The following is a 16614-nucleotide window of genomic DNA, read 5'->3' on the forward strand; positions in this document are numbered from 1 at the left end:
ACTAACTGACTGACTACATACACGCATGCTGTCACTCTGGCTGCTCACTCAAAATGGCCCTCTTGCTTGCATGTGCTCAGTACTTTAATGCACGTGCCCACTGACTGGCATGCTTCTTAAAGGTACATCACACCCACACTGATCTACAGCCTCCCTCTTTACTGAGCTGTCTCATATAAACAATGACACTGGAATAGGCATGCAATTATACAGACATTAATAAAGAAAACAGTCATGTCCAGGTTGCCGTGTATCTGGAACTAGGTTTTGAGATGCGACCTGATCTCGTAACATAATAGTTAGGACTATGTTTAGCAGCAGGGACAGTTGCTGGGAAATGTTCTGCTTGAGGACTCTCAGGGATTTTCTCAGCAATGGGGACTGCTGATGGAATGTCCTCTGGAATAGGAACATTGGACAAGTCACTCTGAGAACTATAATCTTTGTCACAGGCAAAATGCTGTAACATTGGTTCAGACACTGGTAATAAATGCTTCTGATTTCATCTGAATTCCATTCCTTGTGATTCCACAATGTACGATCTTGGTTCTTGACACAAAATTTTCACAATTCTGATGTGATCAAAACCTTTTGATGTCTGCATCCTCACCACCTCCCCTTTTTGTAAAGAACCGAGTGGTTTGCTGGTTTTAGCATAGTAAGACTTCTTGGACAAATGCTTCTTCAACAGCTGGGGTTTTACTGCTTTGTTGTTCTTAGCATTTGCAACCAATAAATTACTGCTGATTGGTATTGTGGTTCTGGTTTGTCTCGACATACTTCTCTGTGCAGGTTAACCAAGATGCTTATCATGAGGAATGTTTCTGAGATTTAACAAGTTTAGAAAAACATAGGTATTGTCATGTCTGGATTTCTCTAACAGCGTTTTTGCACTTTGGACTGCATGTTCAGCCAAACCATTTGACTGAGGGTATTACGAACTACTCATAATATGAACGTTGCATGCTTCTGCAAATCTCTTGAACTGCTGACTAGTAAACTGTGCACCACTGCCAGAAAAAACTCTGTGTGAACTACCATGGACAGAAAAATCTATCTTCAACTTAATAATAACAGTACTGGAAGTTAGGTTCAGAAGTATGTCAATCGCGAACCAATTTGAATAAGAGTCTACTAACACCAAGTAATATTGAACATTCCACTCAAAGATATCTGTGACTACTGTCAACCAAGGTAGTTCAGGAATCTGGCTTAACTGAATGTTTCAGCAGCTTTGTACTATTACATACTGAACAAGATGAAAGTACTTTCTCAATATCTCTTGACATAGAAGACCAAAATACTAGACATCTCATCCTTCTTTTGGTAGAATCAATTCCTGGGTGCCCATGATGAAAAATCTGAATGTATTGTTGTTGCAAGGATGTTGGAACAATCACTTTAGGAACTTTCATGATGATACCACTGTCCGACAAAATCTCATCTCTGTTTGGAAAATATGGTTGCTCTTCTAATGGTAAACAAGATTGCTTTGAAGGCCATCCTTGACTGATAAAGAGATTTAGCTTCTGGAGAACTGGATCTGAAGCTGTGTGAGTTCTGAGGTCATCAAGATGTGGGAAAGTAAAATGTCTCACTTCCATGACCTCAAACTCAGGTTGCTCATTGTTATGCTGTTCTATGTTTTTTCTGGGAGATCTGGATAAGGTATCAGCAAGATAAAGAAGTTTGCCTTTTGTGTAAACAAGATTGAAATTGTAGTTCTGCAATTTGAGCATCATGCATTGCAATCTGGCTGGAGCTGTATGCATAGGCTTTCTCAAAATAGTGACTAAAGGTTGATGATCAGTTTCAATCTGGATAGGTCGAACATAAATATAATCATGAAACTTTGACAATTGCCAAAAGCTCTTTCTCAATCTGGGCATATTGCATTTCAGTCTGGGTAAGAGTTCTCAAAGTATAGGTTACTGGTCTATCCTCTTGAGGAATGACTGCACCTAAACCAAACTTAGAAGCATCACAGGAAAGATAACTGGTTTGTGAACATCATAGTAGCTGAGAGTTGGTGGGTTAGCAACTTTCTGTTTCAGGACAACAAATGCTCTTTGGTGCTGTTCTGACCATGACCAAATATTTGCATGTCAGCTCTTGTAATGGTGCTGAAAGTTGGCTTAAATCTGGAATGAACTTGCCTAGATAGTTCACCATGCCAAGAAAACATTGTAGGGCTTAAACATTGTCTGCAGCTGACATCTCAGGAATTGTTGTTTGCTTGGAAGGATCTGGTCAAAAGCCTGAACTGGTAAACAAGTGACCAACATAAATAACTTCTCATAGCCTGAACTTACACTTCTAAAAATTCAGTTTAAGATTCACTTCACATGCTCTTTCCACAACTTTCTTGAGGTTTCTGTCATGTTTGACTTCACCATTGGCTCTTACTAGAATATCATCGACTATAATAGCATATGGGTAGCCCAAAAAAATTTGCTCCATCGCATGCTGAAAGACTTCACTGGCAGAATTTATTCCAAATGACATTCTCAGAAATCTGAATCTTCCAAATGGTGTACTGAATGTGGTTAACAATGAAGATTTTCAGTCATGCAAAATTTGCCAAAATGAACTCTTTGCATCTATAACAAAAAAAACAGTGTTGTTTGGCATGAGGGCAGCAACATCTTCAACTGTGTGCATTGGATGATGAGGCCTTTTTAATGGTTTGTTCAGATCTCTTGGATGAATACATATTCTGATATCATCTGAGCTTTTCTTCTGAGCTACTACCATGGAGGATACCAATTCAGTAGGTTTTTCTACTGGACAAATGAGTCCTTCCTGCAACATTTTCTCTAGCTTGACTTTGACTCTGTTCTGCAGAGCTACTGGAACTTTCTGTGCTGGTCTGATAACTGGGCTGATCTCTGGGTCTAACTTCATAGAGTACACAATGGGAAGTTTGCCTAGTTTGTCTGCAAAAATATCAGCATACACAGAAAAAATAGTTTGGGCGACATTTGAGCTGTTGTCATGCAACGTGGTGACTATCTTCATTAAGTGAAAACAGTCCCATTCTCAAACTGTCTTTGAGGCCTAATAATGACTGTACGTGCCTCTTGACCATGTAAAACTTACCTGTTCCCAGCAGAGTAACATGAACGCACTAGTGAGCCTTCAGTTTGAATCTCCTCACCACCATAAGCAACAAGCTTCGCACACTTTGTCAAATCAAGCTGCTCTACAACTTTTACTCTAGCAAACATTTCTGCTGACATAACATTGCACTTTGAGCCAGTATCTACTTTGAGCTCTATGGGAAACCTATTAATCCAAACAGTGCAAAAGATTCCATTCTTTGCCTACAGATCTACTGGACTGACTGTTTCACCAAGCACAGACACACCATCAACATAAAAAGTAGGGTCCCAGCTTTCTAACTGATCAACTTGCCTCTAGGACTGTCCTCTTTTAATAACATAATGTGCCTTATTTGATTTACAAAACCTTTTGAAATGATTCCATGTATTGCAAGAATGATACTGCTAACTAAACCTAAGCACTTTTCTCATGATTACCACCACAATTATGAAAGTTGACTATGAGGCTAGGTGAGGGCACACGCTTTGAGTTTACTGGCTCACCCTTGTGCTTCACTGAGTATGTCCACTTTACAAAATAATGCTTTGGAATTTGCTAGAAAGGTTCTGGGTTTCACTGAAGTAACCATGCCCCTAGGCCTGTATCTTTTAATCACACGCTACATACTATCTACATGAGCTGTGGAAGGTGCTGGTAGTTTTGCTTTCTCATTTGTAAGCATACTTGTGTGCCTTTCTGTAAGCTTGTATATCTGACAAATCTCAATGGCCTTATTTAATGTCAAATCACTATCTCAAAGCAAAATCTTTCTCACTGTGTCATTTTTAATACCACACACAAGCCTGTCCTTTATCAGCTCATCTCTCAAATCACCAAATCTGCATGTTTTAGCCTTATTTCTCAAGCCAGTCATATATGCTGCAAAAGTTTCAACAGGCTTTTGATCTCTTGTGTAAAATAAGTGCCTTTCCATTGTAATATTTGTTTGGGGGTTATGTCTTTCTCTAAATTTATGTTTTAAGCACTCTGGGTCTTCCCGAGTTTTCAGCCGGTAGCACAGTATGGTGCTGTTCCCCCTCCCCTGCAAACACAGAAGGTACATACACAAATGAATGCACTCTTTCAATGGCCTCTGAACCAGATTAAGCAGAATAAATGCTTTTGTACATGCATCTTTGTCAGAAAAGGCAGCCTCTATGAAAATATCATATTCCTGCTCAAACACTCTCCAATTTTCTGCAATATTGTTATCAAACACAAATGGTATGGGTCTGCAAAAACCTTCTGCCATGGCCACAAAATATAGTAAAACACAGTGCAATATTGACCCTTGTAATTATGTTTGAACATGCACATACACCAGGTACTTGTAATAATAGTCCAATGCACAATAAGCCCTTCGAAAGACTGTACTCTGCAAAATATGCTTTGAAATCACTCTACTTTTTCGAATAAGTGCACTGTAATATTGCACACACCTATAAACACTTTGCACACTTCCAATACTTTGAATAGCTTTAGTTAATGCAAAAAAGTAGTACATAGCAAAAAAATACAACTGTTTTCCCTTTTCTATGCATTTTATGTGATTCAAATAGCATTTCAAATGTTTTTGTAATTATTTTGAAGATTTTTATCAATATGTCACAGTTTTGGACATTTCATTTATTAATAAGAAATTATTTTTGAGCGTTCTGAGTGCTTTGTTTTATATTTGTAGTGAAAAAAATAATTTAAGCAAGTTTTAATACCTGGAATTTGTTTCTGACCTGTTTTGTGAGTCGTTTGAGCAGTTGGGATGATTCACTTATGTATATTCCTCCAACTTTAATTGGTTGCCTCATGGCTCATGCTGTGACTCTGGATCGGTGAGGCTTGGGTGTTTGTTTAAGTAGTTTATTGTATACAAACATTTCAGGATGAATGGCAGGAACATCGAACATAAATGAACTATCTGACTGACTACATACATGCATGCTCTCACTCTGTCTGCTTACTCAAAATGGCACTCTTGCTTGCACATGCTCAGTACTTAAATGCACGTGCTCACTGACTGGAATGCTTCTTAAAACTATATCACATACTCTAATCTACAAATGGGTTGAACTTGGCTAGGCTTGTAAGGGACCTGGGCCTTTTGCCTAGTAACCGCCTATGATCCTATGATTCTATGTTTCTCTCCATTACACCTTTAGCATTTATCAAGGGCAATTTCCAAGATTTGTAGGAGTAAGAATGTAGGGTAGCCCTTGTTGCTGTATGATATCTGCCATGTTTGGTAAAAAAGAAAACTTGTCATTTCAAGATACAGGATAGTAAAATGTCAATATTTCTCATTATATCAACCTGCATGTTTGTTAGCTTTTTACTATTTCCAAGGTTAATATTGCTTAACATTACTTAACAGTACAAGATCTACACTTAGAGCATCTGTCTTTCCCATAGTCAGCATATATTCTAAGTATCTTCCAGACATAGAAGAGTTGCCATACAATATGAAAGGACATGGTACGATCTGGTATAAAAGAAAGCTTTGTATTGCAGAAACAGAACTCAGTAGACAGCTTTGGTCAAAGGTTTAATCCAGGGATCCAAGTAAGAGTGTATCAAAAGGGAGAGAGAAAGAGGAATATAAATACAGATAAATAAGACTTCCTTGTTTACATATGCTGTTGGTCACTGGATTACAGGTTGTAGAACACAAAATGAGAATTTTTCTGTTTTAATGAAGAGCTTGTATTTTCAAAATAAACTAAGTTGGAAATTACATAGTATGCAGCACCTCTCGCAAATATCAGCATTCCATATCAAATTTCACTTGGCATTTGTCCTAGCCATTTTTGAGTAGGTACGCATACTATATAAGAATGTTTGGAGAAATATAACTTTCCTCATAGCATTTGCAGCACAGCTTACATGAGTAAAATGACTATGGTTTATAGAAATTTGAATACGAAGGATGATATCAAGAGCCTTTCTAAGGGCTCTCACACATATCTCTCAGCTGTCTAGATTTTCACAGAATGTCCAGATTTTTGCCTCATATATTTGGTCTGTTCCTCATAAAATTTGTGTTTTTCTGGAAAACTCACTGGGATGATCTGAGTACTGAAGTCACGAAATGATGACATACATTTGAGTTTCTGACTTCAAATCCTTCAGAAAATGTATGTCAACATAAACCATGTTACTCTAGCAACTTTCCAAGTTTATAAGAGTAATATTTAAAATGTGTACCTATTTTTGTACCTTTCTCCCCCATTTTGTCAGGCTTTGTCCAGATTTCTTGTACTAAGATGTTGAGAGGTATGTTGCACAGAATGAGAAGTGGGATGTCGTTTCAGGATCTATCAGTCTTAATGATTAGCTTCAAGGAGAGTATTATATGACAAAACCATCACTGTCTGCTCTGTCTTGTGCATCTGAAACTTTACATTCTGCAGTTACTTTGCTACTTCATCACACAGTACAAAGGTAATCATGGATGCAACCAATTAAGCAGAGCTTAAGAAGTCATGTCCTTATAAAGACTGCAAGCACTTTTGGAAGAATACATGATAGCTGGTAAATAGTTATATAAGTCATTGTTAAACCCTGAAAAACACTGCAAGGAATTAAGTTTAATTTGCCTACACTGGGTAGCAGTTGGTGTAAGGAAGTATCCAGGAAGAAGCTTAGGCTTTCCTTGACAATGTAAGTAGCCAACTTACAGCTTGAGTAATACATATAAGTATAGTAGATCAAAAAGGTCCAAAAGGCCAAAATGTTTTAGAACCTAGCAACTTTTTATAGAGTAGTAGGCTGGAAATGTACATTTCTAGCCTACAACTGTATAAAATATGAACTGTTCTGCAAGTAACCATTCTAAGACCAAGGATGGCTGATTCTATGTGCCCTCTGCCGTTTTCCATTTCTCTCCTCCGGTGTTTTACTTTGCCTTTTGTGATATTGAAGTTATTACTCTTAGTTCTATGTTGGCTAAACCAGCATTCTCTTCTCATTTCCCCTTGTCTTCCACCCCTGCTCTTTCTTTCACCAAATCTTACTTACTGCCATCACCTCACTAATCCCACCCTGGACTAGGTTGGACCACCACATTTTGAAGTGTCTGTTTCTTCACTGAGTCTCACTGGCCTCCTTAAGTATTTTCTTCCCCCCATCCCTGATTCTGTATATCTTGTGCATCTACTATTATGTCTCTATGATCCTGTATATCACACATTTATACTAATATGACTTGTACATCTATTCTTATGTCTCTGTGATCCTGTGTATTACATGTTTATACTAATATGATTTGTGCAGCTACTCTTATGTCTCTTTGATTCTGTATCTCACATGTTTTCACTAATATGACTTGTACATCTACTGTTTTGGCTCTATGATCCTATATCTCACATGTTTACACTAAAACCTCTATTGTGTGTTACAAGATGTGACTTCATGCTGTAGTCTGTTTCACTCACATACCTGATGTGATACACTTCCCGTTTTAATTAGTTATACTACACAAGTTTAACTGTCATTTGTATTTTTGTGGTTTTCCCAATGAAAGGAAGTTCAGTAATACAGTAGACCCCAGCATTACTAAACTTGAAAACAACAAGATCTTTTCTTGTCTGTGAGTAGGCTGTGGTATGTAACAAAGGTGAACTTACAGCACATTATGGGGTAAATCTGGATACAGGGTCTATTTGTGATACACAGACTCCCAGTGTAAGGCATATTAGAGTGGGAAGTCCATGTGCACTGGTTAAGACAATGTATTAACAGCACCATCAGCTAGGTGCATACATGCCTCCTATTAGCTAGCAGAAAGCATTATAACACTCCTGCCATACTTCCCAAAACAGGTGCAAACTTAAGAACACTGGGAATCAGCAGACTGTAACAAAAATATAATACCGATGACATACCTGGTAACTGGTTTGTGACCATAACCATACAGCAGTTGCTCATTCTGGATTCGGTCTAGTGATTCTAGTGGCTGTAATTTATTCAACCCATCAGCATTCCTGCCTAGTACAATCCATCCTTCCTCCAGCTGACATCCACTGTTGTATTCCTCCATCTGCTCCTGTGAATACAAAGAGAAAAGTTGTATAAAATTTAGGGCAGAAGGAATGCAGCACCACATTCTAACAGACACATTTGAACCTCTGATTCTGTGTCTTAGTTTTGTATGGAGTTCATAGATCTCATTCAGCCACCAGTGAGATGAGCAACTCAAAAAAAAAAAAATGAAAAGATATTCCCTTTGCTGCGGTGAACTGTCCAATAAATAATCCACAAACCAAAAGACAGCTGGTTCACCCAGGCTAACACTGTGCTGAAATACGATCTGAAGAAGAACTATTCGAAAGCACTTATCGTTGGACAAGGGACTTAATTTTTATTATTTTTGTTCTTATTTTGTTTTATTTTATTCTTTTCATTAAATTCTGGATTTTAACAGAACTTTTATTACTGGATTGCACTGACAGTTTATTTGCTTTTCAGCACAGTGTTAGCCTGGGTGAACCAGCTGTCTTTTGGTTTGTAGATGAGCAACTCAGAGCCGGGAGGATTTATTGCACATAGTCCTTGTTTTGTGGAAGGGCAATTAAAATAGTTAGCCAACAAGAAAAAAAAGGAAGCAAATGTTCAAGGGCATCTTGAAATAAAATGCATAAAGTGATAAATACAAACTAAGAAGAGCATAACCTAATGTGGGATAGGCTGAGGAAAACAAAAGAAGGAAGACATTAGTAAGAAAGGTGATAACACTGTATGGAAAGGCGTGTTCATAAGTGTTAGAATACTGCGAATTACATTTATTAATTTGTTGGCTACCATGATTAGGGCTAGAACAGGCAGATGCCCTCTTTTAAGATAAGAGAACAGGGTACTTTTCTAGGATTTTTACTAGACAGCAAAGAAGGAATCACCGTCATCATCATCAACCCCCTTTTTCCCATTTTTCTACATGTGGTTGGGGTACTGGGTCTACTGTCACTATTTCTCTCGATTCAGTGCCACTATCCTTCCTTCTTTGACAGTCATTCCTGACTGTCACAGGTCTTCCATCCCACAATCCATCCATCTGATTGCTGGATGCCCTCATTTCTTCTTGCCTTCTTCCTGCCTGTCCCAAATAATCTTTCACAGATTGTCTTCTGCTTTCACATGTGCTCAAACCACAGTAATCTGTTCTCTTTGACCTTCTCTACAATTGCAGCTGCTTGGGCTCCTCTGATATACTCTTTTATTTGTCTTTCCCACAGTGTGGATCCTCCACCCAGCTCAGGCACTTCATCTTCATCACTTCCACGTTCCCCAGCTGTTCTGTCTTCACTGTCCAGGTGTCTGTACCATGTAGCACTGGTCGCAACACTGTTTTGTACACCTTGCTTTTCAACTTTGACTTTTTTTGTCATACACTACCCCTGACAGTCTGTGCCAGTTGGCTGTAGCCCCTCTTATTCTAGATTTGACCTCCTCATTCAGACTTCCCTTCTCCTAAGTTCTTGAAGCTGTTAATCTGTTCCACAATTTTTCTTCCTGTCTCATTTCTCAGCTTTTTCAGATTCCCGCATTTGCTGCCATAATGACTGTCGTATCTGTACTCAGTTTTATCCCATGTGACTTCAGTTTTACTTCCATTACCTTATCCTTTGCTGAAGTTCTTGTTCAGAGCCTTCTTATAATGCAACATCATCTGCATAAAGCAACTTTGCCAATCTGCTCTCTCAGACCTGTTTTCTAATGCAGTCCATCGCATGTATTAATAGCAGTGGGCTCAGAGATGAACCTCAATGCATACCCACTTCCACTGGGAACCCCACTGTTAGTCCAAACACTGTTCACACTTGTGTCACTGGGTCTTTGTACATAGCCTGAACTAATTCTATCAATTTCTGGGAATTTGAACAATCAAGGGACTGCCCAAATCAACTTTCTTGGGACCTTGTCATATACTTTCTCCAAGTCTAGGAATGCCCATTTGGACTCTTTCTTGTCTCTAGCTTCTTTCAACTATCTGCCTCAATTCAAACATTGGGTCAGTTGTACCGCATCCTGATCTGAATCAGAACTGCTCATCTCCCCCTTACTTCCTACTACTGTGTATGTTCATTTATCAATCACCATCTCCAAAACTTTCATTCGGTATGACAGGAGTTTGATAATTTTATATTGCATAGTGTTGTGAATATCCTTGTTGCTCTTGCTTGTTTTCCAGTCATCTGGGATAAGCTCTTCTCTCCATACTGCTATGAGTACCCTAAAGAGCCATTTCTCTCCTAACTCACCCAACATCTTGCTCATATCTGCTGTGACTTCATCTGAGCCTGCTGCTTTCGCTGGCTTGATTTTCCTTAGAGCCGTTCTTACTTCTTCTAGGGTGGGCTCCTTCTCTTCTTTTATTGCAGGCTGTGTCTGGGGCAGTACAGCTTTTGTGGAGTTTTCTTCATTCAGAAGCTGCTGGAAGTACTCCTTCCATGTCCTGTGGACTGGTGAACAGGTTGTTGTTGGCATCCTTTATCAATGTTGTGTGATGACTGTCTTCTTTATCTTTATCTCTTCATCTTGCAACCTGATAAAGTTTATGCCATCTACTGAGTCACTTTCCTGAAGCTAGTAAAGTACCTATAATGCCTTGTTCTTCGCTACTGAAACTGCTCTGTGAGACAACCAGTATTCTTTCTCAGCCTGGCCCACCTTTTCTCTCACTTTATCCTGCATTCCTTTTTTTTTTTGATGACTTCCTGGACTTTTGCATTCCACCACCTTTCCTTATGTACTTTATTTCCATGCCTGGCTCGGCCACATATCTGTTCTATAGTCCTCACACATGCTGTTTTGAGGCCCTGCCATTCTTCTTCAACTCCATCTATTTCCTCTTTTTCCTGAGGTGTATGAGTCCTAAGTACTTCCTAGAACTCTTGTGTGTTCTCTCCATTCACCTTCCAGGTCTTCAGCCAGGTCTCTCCTGACCTTAGAGCCTTTTCTGACCACTGCTTGCAGCTGCATGTGGCCACCAGTGGTTTATGCTCTGGCTGACTGTTTCAGTGAGAATGACATGTGGCCACCAGTGGTTTATGCTCTGGCCGACTGTTTCAGTGAGGATGACATGTGGCCACCAGTGGTTTATGCTCTGGCCGACTGTTTCAGTGAGGATGACTTTGCAAGCACTGATTCTACCCTAGTGCCTTTTTATTTAGTTTAAAAACAGCATTATTTAATATACAAAAGTAGTATAAGCAATCCAGTCATGAAGCAAAATATTTTAGTTTTCTTCAAGTTTCTTGCTAAGATCTATGTGAAGGTAAAACTTTTAGTGTTCCAGTGCTAAGAGCTTAACCAGTTGAGAGTGCAACTTTTCAAAGGGATTATCACTGTATACATGCTAACTTTCCATGCCCAGAGGCTGGGCCAATCAGATTACTTTAATGCATTTCTATAGAATACAAAAACAGAACATTTCTCAAATAAACACAAAAAAATAAACACAAAAAGGCCAACTCGAGCCACCACAGCGTATGGAACAAAACTAAAAATGCAGAGGATAAGCTTTGCTTTACTTCTCAAATAAAGTAAAAAAAAATGTACTTTTATCAGTGAACTTGACCCTTTTACAAGGATAGGTATACTGTCACTGTAGACTTCTTTGGATCTTTGTTTGTTTCAACAACATTATATTTGGTGCAGACAACAAGCACAGTGGGAGTTCAAAGGGAGGGGGAAGGCACTCATAACTGGAGAAGGTCTTCCTGAGGCACGACAGGTGCTTTTGAAATGAGGGGCATGGGAGGGTATGGACGGTTGTCAATCACCAAAGCTTGGCCTATCAGTCCAGGTAATTTACACCTGCCTATCTGAAACCCTATAAACAAAGAGTCTGTTAGGAGAGGAGACGGTCAATCGTCCTATTAGAAGATATCATTCATTACGACATAGTGAAAGGGATCTGAAGTCTATTTGGTTAGAAAAGTTAGTATTAAATTAGGAGGCATAATAATATCTGCAGAGAAGTAAAAGACAATGATGTAATACTTGATAACTGCGACCTTGTTGCTTGAGGATTTTAAGGAGTGATCAGCTTGGGAATGGGTGTAATGATTATATCAACCATAATGTCAATTACAGTGATATAATACCTGAAACTAAAGGTCCTATTGGTTTAGTGGCTTAAGACATAGTTAGCTTTGGAGTAGGTGTGTTAATGTGTATGTGTGAAAGCTATGATTGGATGAAGGTATGAGTCAAGTGCTGTGACCTAGCTACAGTTAAGATTGACAACAGTCCAAGGATTTGGAAGGGAAAAGGGAAATTATGCAATCTAATAATGCATTCTTCCCTTGTGGGAGCTTCCTCAGATCTGGAGGGTTAAATATTTCCATATTGTGGGATATCCAACATATTCATGTTGGAGCAAAATGTCTCCTTGCCCACCTATAAAATATAAATGTCCAATAAATGTTTAGTGTGTAAAGAAATTACTTTGGAGTAAAACTAGTATATGCTTTTTCATTCCCATAGAACAACCAATACCCTATAGTAGTAATTTGGTGAAATAACATCTAAGAATGAAGCACTGTTGATGGGCTAGTAATCCAGTGAAGGCTCAGCAAAACCTTCATTCATCCAAATCCTTCCCAAGACATTTAAAGCAACTCAATAGCTATGGATTGCTCTGTTAACGCAGATTTCATAAAGTTGAAACACCAGCAATCTGCTAGACTGCGTACAAAAGAGGCATAGTTGCTAGACAAAATGTATTAACCACACAGGAAAATTCCTGCATTAGAAGCTGAACCATGAAGATCAGTGATGTTTAGGTTTTAATTGACACAAGTCACTAGAGCTGCTTCCCAATATACTTCCAGAAAGTCTCATTCCTTAAATGGTTAGCATAATATCGTAGAAGAAGTTAGCAAATATGTCTTTTACTTGATTTACTCTTTCTGAAGTGAGTGCTTAGATTAATGTGGGTACAGCATAGTAGTTTATATATACTTCTATTTATTTTGTTTGCTGCCTTGTGTTTGATCAAGACTTGTATTTATTTACATGAGACAAGAGTCTAAAATAGCACAAAAGAGTCAGAAGAGCTGGCTGCTGGCATGAGGCGCCAAGGTGGGAGGGGCTGGAGAATGATGAGAAGGACGAATGAAGGAGTGAGGTATGCTGGGAGTAGAGTACTGGTGTGGCTCGTGAAGATATGGAGGAATTGGCTATAACAACTACAGGCAGCTGATAAGCTAAAATAATAACAAAAAAATCAGATGGCCTAGGGGAATAGCAAGGGAAAGATAAATGATTCAATGTGGGTGGAAGGATCATGGTGTGAAACAAAAAACAGTAATGTTGTGAATACGTGACAAATTTAGAAAGGGTGTGTGGACATGGTGGGAAGGTACTGAAGCAAGAGGAGGAAGGTAGTAGGACAGAGGGGCAAGAAGAATGAAACAGAGGTAAAGAAAATGTTTTAACAAAGCTGAGGTACAATGCAAAAATAAAAAAAGGGAATTTAGGGAAGACAATGGTGCCGATGGGGTAGGCAAATTAGGTATGGGCAAGTGAAGTCAAGGGTCTTCTAGAAGTTTAGAAAAGTAGTGACCTAAGGTTTTTTATAGTAGGTATAGATAGTTTATAAGGCATAGAAGAAAGGAACCAGAGAAGTCAGAGAAGTAAAATTAGCAAGTAAGAGAAAAGTGCCAGGTCACAATAGTTCACATAGAATTTTTTATGGAGGTTATTTTGCAAGTGGAAAGTACACTTGTGTAAAATCTTACCATAACAGCAAATGTTCTTCTCTTTACTGTTGCAACATTCCTAACAGAAGGGATCTCTGGACAAGGATAGCCTAATGTCCAGCCAGTATACCAAAGCCTTTAGTACTTACAGGTGCCGTAGGTTGCACTTATGCTCCCTGAGCAAGATATGGGGTATAAAGGTAATGTACAGTCACACACACTTAGAACTTTACAAGCCCTAGGAGGAAGAGAATGTTCCTAGGAACAAGAAAAGAGAGACGGAATAAAAGAAGAACAGGCTAGAATAGAGAGGGCAGGAGGGAGGGGCAGAATACTGCAACAGTGAAGAGAAGGGCATCTACTGTTATGGTAAGATTTTAGACAACTGTACTATGTCTTTCTATATCACTGCTGCAGTATTCATAACAGAAGGGAGAGTATCAAAAGCTAAACAGGAAACCTGGGAGGAGTATGGCACTGAAGAATCCTCTAGAAACCCATGTAGGATAGGCCTGGCAAAGACAGCTCAAGCCGTGGAAATAACATCCAGTTTATAATGCTTAGTGAGGGTATGGGAATAAGACCAAGTAGCAGCCTCAGTAATGGAACTGGTATCCAGTCCCTTCAACAAAGTACCCGAGGAAGCAACAGTTCAGGTAGATTGAGCCTTTACTGAAGAGGAAAAACATTTACCATGAAAAGAACAATAAAATAACAAAAAGTAATGGCTTTAGAAATCTCTGCTTAGAAACAGCTAAACCCAAAGACCTGGGATGAAAGGAAACAAAAAGCTGCTCGGATTTGTGATTAACTTTAGTTTTATCCAAATGATATCTGAGCTGCTGTGCAAATCAAAGGTGTGAAGAACCTGCTCACTGGCAGACTGTGGAGAAGGCAAAATGGAAGGCAAATTAATAAATTGATTAAGGGAGAATTTATTGGCCACCTTGGATATAAAAGAAGGATTAGTACGAAGAGACACCCTGTCTCTGTGGAAAATTATAAAAGCACGGCTAGTCATGAGAACCTGATGTTCAGATATCTTCTTGGTCAAAGTGAGATCCAAAAAAAAACAGTCTTCCAAGTACAATGTTGTAAGGAAGCTGAATCAGCAGGCTCAAAAGGAGCCTGAGTCAATTTTTTAAGAACAAAACTGAAGTCCCAGGATGGTGGAATAGGCTTCCTGGGAGGCCTAATATGAAGGATGCCTTTAAGAAATTGCTTGACCTCAAGTCTAGAGGCCAAAGGAGGAGTCAAGAAGGCTTGGCAGACTCCATCTATCTGAAGGAGCTCATAATACCTTTTCTGGATATCAGAAACTTGAGAGCAATTCCACTTAAAGAATTCCATCATACGGGTAACAGTGTCCCCATAGGAGGGTTTAAAGGGGAATCTGGACTAATAGAATCCTCTTCGTCTGAACCATATTCCAAGAGGAAATGGATTTGAGAAGATTAGGCTAAGGACTCTTCCCCAGAATCCTGATCCTCATTATCTATTATATTATTATTTTATTTAATTTTAATTATTAATTATTATTATATTATTGTTATATATTATATTATTATGATTATGATCTAGTTTTGTAGGTCTTTTAAGAAGAGTTGAAGACCAGGGAGGGGCAAGCACAGACACCCCTTGATGAGGCTTTAAAGCCATTAAAGCATTAAACAATCCCTGAGTAAAATCCTGACATTCTTGTTGGGGACCCTTAAATGCAGGGGAAATAGGTTTGGTTTTCTGCTTATTTTTCTGTGAGAAGTCCGCATGAAACACCCTAGGAGGGTCAGACCCTTGGCGATACTCAATGAGCATAGTAGGGATCTTCTCCCTCAGTAAGATCTATGGAATCCCCCTCAGTCCTGCAGATATAATCAGCTGAGGTTCCCTCTCAACGTCTGGAGCAGATGTTAGTAAAGCCTCTGAGGACATGCGAGAAGGCAAATCCATGCTGGTCTCCAATGGGGTCGCATCAGAGGAATCAGAAACAACTACTGTATGATTGTCAGGAATTTTATTAGCCTCAAGAGAGACATCCAGGGGAGGCTGGACAGAAGCCATATCAGACTTACGTTTTTGGCCTTTTTCTTGGCCAAAGTCTGACCCTCAGGACAGGATGACGCCACCATAGCACCCTGAGCCAACAGCTTAAGACATTGGTTTTCAAGGTAAATAGATAAGGAGGAGAGATGACTATGTAGGATCCTGGGGGCAAAATTATGGCAGATGGAACACTTTTGTGGCAGATAGAACACTGCAACACTGTATATGGTCATAAGAAGCACCCAACCAGAAGAGACACTGGCCATGATGGTCTTTATGGGGAATCTGCCTCCTCAATGGCATTTTCTTTTTATGCATGACATAAAACCAACCAACACTAAATAAAAAAGAAGACAAGGAGAAACCCCACTGGGGCACTTGTCTGAAAAAAATGGCTTGGTAACCAGCACAAAAGAAATGCGGTCAGACTGACATTCAATGATGGTATTCAGACTGCTGCCAAAGAAGTTCTGAGTGCGTGCATCTGTGCATCACCTTTATATCCTACACTTTGCACAGAGACCATACATGTGATGTATGGTGCTTGTAAGTATTACTACAGGCTTTGCTATAATGGCTGGATGTTGGGCAATCCTTGACAAGAGATCCCTTCTGTTAGACGTACTGCAACAATGACATCAGAACAAAAGGACATCTACTTGAGATGAAAAAAGAAGATGCGGATCTTGACACTAGTGGTAACAGTTGTGCGGCTTCCCCTGGACAGAACAGGAAAGATCATATGAAAAGTTGAGGAAGAGCGGTCATACCT

The 16614-nt window shown here is 39.3% G+C and overlaps 1 protein-coding gene across 2 annotated transcripts in view; it reads right to left on the reverse strand.

Annotated features, from left to right (window-relative positions):
* Positions 1 to 16614, reverse strand: part of LOC122813452 (E3 ubiquitin-protein ligase HECTD3-like) — a 726610-nt gene that overhangs the window by 659366 nt on the left and 50630 nt on the right. For both annotated transcript variants that reach the window (XM_044085768.1, XM_044085767.1), the window contains exon 2: positions 7980 to 8140. In XM_044085768.1, coding sequence (XP_043941703.1) covers positions 7980 to 8140 — 161 coding nt within the window. The remainder of the gene's footprint in view (positions 1 to 7979; positions 8141 to 16614) is intronic.

The sequence above is a fragment of the Protopterus annectens genome, chromosome 10.part0 (assembly GCF_019279795.1).
Source record: "Protopterus annectens isolate FY-2018-M chromosome 10.part0, PAN1.0, whole genome shotgun sequence".
Taxonomy (NCBI): Eukaryota; Metazoa; Chordata; order Ceratodontiformes; family Protopteridae; genus Protopterus; species Protopterus annectens.